General features: G+C 46.5%; 1 protein-coding gene across 1 annotated transcript; it reads right to left on the bottom strand.

Moving 5' to 3' along the window:
- Window positions 1-1,059: 1,059 nt before the first annotated feature.
- Window positions 1,060-1,428, bottom strand: LOC131502158 (large ribosomal subunit protein uL29-like). The gene has a single exon (XM_058712742.1). The coding sequence runs from the start codon at window positions 1,426-1,428 to the stop codon at window positions 1,060-1,062; it is 369 nt and encodes a 122-aa protein (XP_058568725.1).
- Window positions 1,429-2,254: the final 826 nt, after the last annotated feature.

The following is a 2,254-nucleotide window of genomic DNA, read 5'->3' as shown; positions in this document are numbered from 1 at the left end:
CTATTTCATAACATTTTCTTTGGGTTGCGGAACACTTCCCTGTTTGGCGACTGCCTCCGCCCCCTCACAGACGGAGATGCTGGCTGCTGCTGCCGTTGCCGGGGCTGCTGCTCCTTCTCGTTCTGTTCCTCTTCTTTTTCTTTTTTTCCCTCTTCCTCTTCTGCTCTCTTCCACCTTCCTTGCTTCCTGTCTTCTGGCTCCTCCTGCTCTTCTGTTCTCTGAGTCACTTGTCTCCCTTCTTGTCACTTTTCCCCAGCTTTCCTGAGGTATATTGACATGGGACAAATACAAGTTTTAGGTGTACGTGGCGATAATTATACATTTGTGTATATATGGTGAAATGTATATAGTGTATACACTAATACCTTGGTGTGCGAGCGTAATTCATTCCGGAAACACGCTTGTCATCCAAAGCGCTTGCGTATCAAAGCGAATTTCAAGAACCATTGGCTCAGTTGTGATCATGTGACTTTGGGCGTCACGTACGACTCGTATTGCAAGACCAAGACGTCGTTCGTTTGTCAAGTTAAAACGTGTTAGAAATGTTTGCTCGTCTTGCGGAACATGCGCAGAACAAGTTAGTCACAATCCAAGCTTGTACTGGATGCATAATATATATACAGTGAAACGATGGCCACATAAGGTTTGGTTAACACATCGGTTCCGCATATAATTACCATTGTTTTGGTGAGGACAGCTAAGGTCTACTGTCTTTCAGCTCGAAAGTAGACAATTCGGTATTGTGGGTTATAGTCACCATGCTGTACATTAGATCCCGGAACTAATTCATCGATAGCTGGAGGCTTGGAGCGTTGGACCAACATGTTCCCATTTCCACCATCCCCACGCCTGACGACCACCGATCTACTTTTTGGTTCCAGGAGTTCAGCCTTTTTAGATTACGCATATGAGCGCGAACACACGTGTGTTGTGCTCTGACTTCTTTCACTTAGCGTAATGCCCTCAGAGTCCATCCATATTGTCGTAAAAGGCGGGACTTCCTACTTTGTTAGTGTGGCTTTTTTCTTTTTTCTTTTTTTTCAAAATTTTATTTCAATTCTAGTTAAACATGCAGTGCGAAGTTGGTTTCGGGAGTGAGTTTGTTTGTGTTTCACTGATGCTGATGCTCAGGCCTTGATTGCACAGCGAGTGTAGCCACCCCTGCTGCTGCTTCTTGGGCTTCAGGTTCCGCTCATGCTTGTTCTTACCCTCGTAGAGTTTCCCGGGGTTCTTTTTCTGAGCCTGGTTGATGACGGTGAGAACACGGGCGACGGATTTGTGAACAACTCGGATCTTGGAGAACTTGGAGGCTGGGCTGCCTGTCACTTCAGGGATGCACAGCTGGGACAGCTCCACCCTCAGGACTTCCAGCTCTTGAAGCACTTCCTCCTTCTTGCCGCGAAGGTCTCGAGCCTTAATCTGGACCATGTCTGCACAATCCACCGCCAGGATTTCCCACTTTTGTATGGCAGGATAATACTCCATAACGCGCACACACACACACACTCACACACACAGTCACACACACACTCACGCACTCACACACACACACACACACACACACTACATTTTCCTTATTCATCCATCATCCAGTTCTCTCTTCAGGTCTGTTAATATTTGCTTATTGTATTTTGGGGCTCCAATGTTGGGTGCACATATATTTACAATGGTCGTATCCTCTTGATGAACTCACCCCTTTATCATGATATACCACCTCCTCTGTCTCTTTTTAAAAAATTTCTTTAATGTTTATTTTTGAGAGAGGGGGGGGGGGGCGGGGAGAGGCAGAGAGAGAGGGAGACACAGAATCCGAAGCAGGCTCCAGGCTCTGAGCACTTAGCACAAAGCCTGACATGGGGCTTGAACCCACGAACCTTGAGATCCTGACCTGACCTGAAGTTAGATGCTTAACTGACTGAGCCACACAGGCGCCCCTTTAGACATCTTTTTAAGTTTATTTATTTTGAGAGAGAGCACAAGCAGGGAAGGGGCAGAGAGAAAGGGAGAGAGACAATCTCAAGCAGGCTCCAGGCTCGAACCCACGAACCATGATAACATGACCTGAGCTGAAGTTGGCTGCTCCACTGACTGGCCGCTCACCCAGGCACCCCTGTCTCTTGTTACAGGTTTGATTTGAAGTCGATTTCGTCTGATAAAGTGTAGCTACCCCTGGTCTCTTTTGGTTTCTGTTTGCATGGAATATTTTATTTTCTATTCCTTCACTTAGGCTTTACATGTGTCCTTAAATTTGAAG

Source organism: Neofelis nebulosa, chromosome X (genome assembly GCF_028018385.1).
Source record: "Neofelis nebulosa isolate mNeoNeb1 chromosome X, mNeoNeb1.pri, whole genome shotgun sequence".
Classification (NCBI taxonomy): domain Eukaryota; kingdom Metazoa; phylum Chordata; class Mammalia; order Carnivora; family Felidae; genus Neofelis; species Neofelis nebulosa.
Note: the sequence above shows the minus strand (reverse complement) of the source record. Positions and strands in the feature narration are given on the sequence as shown.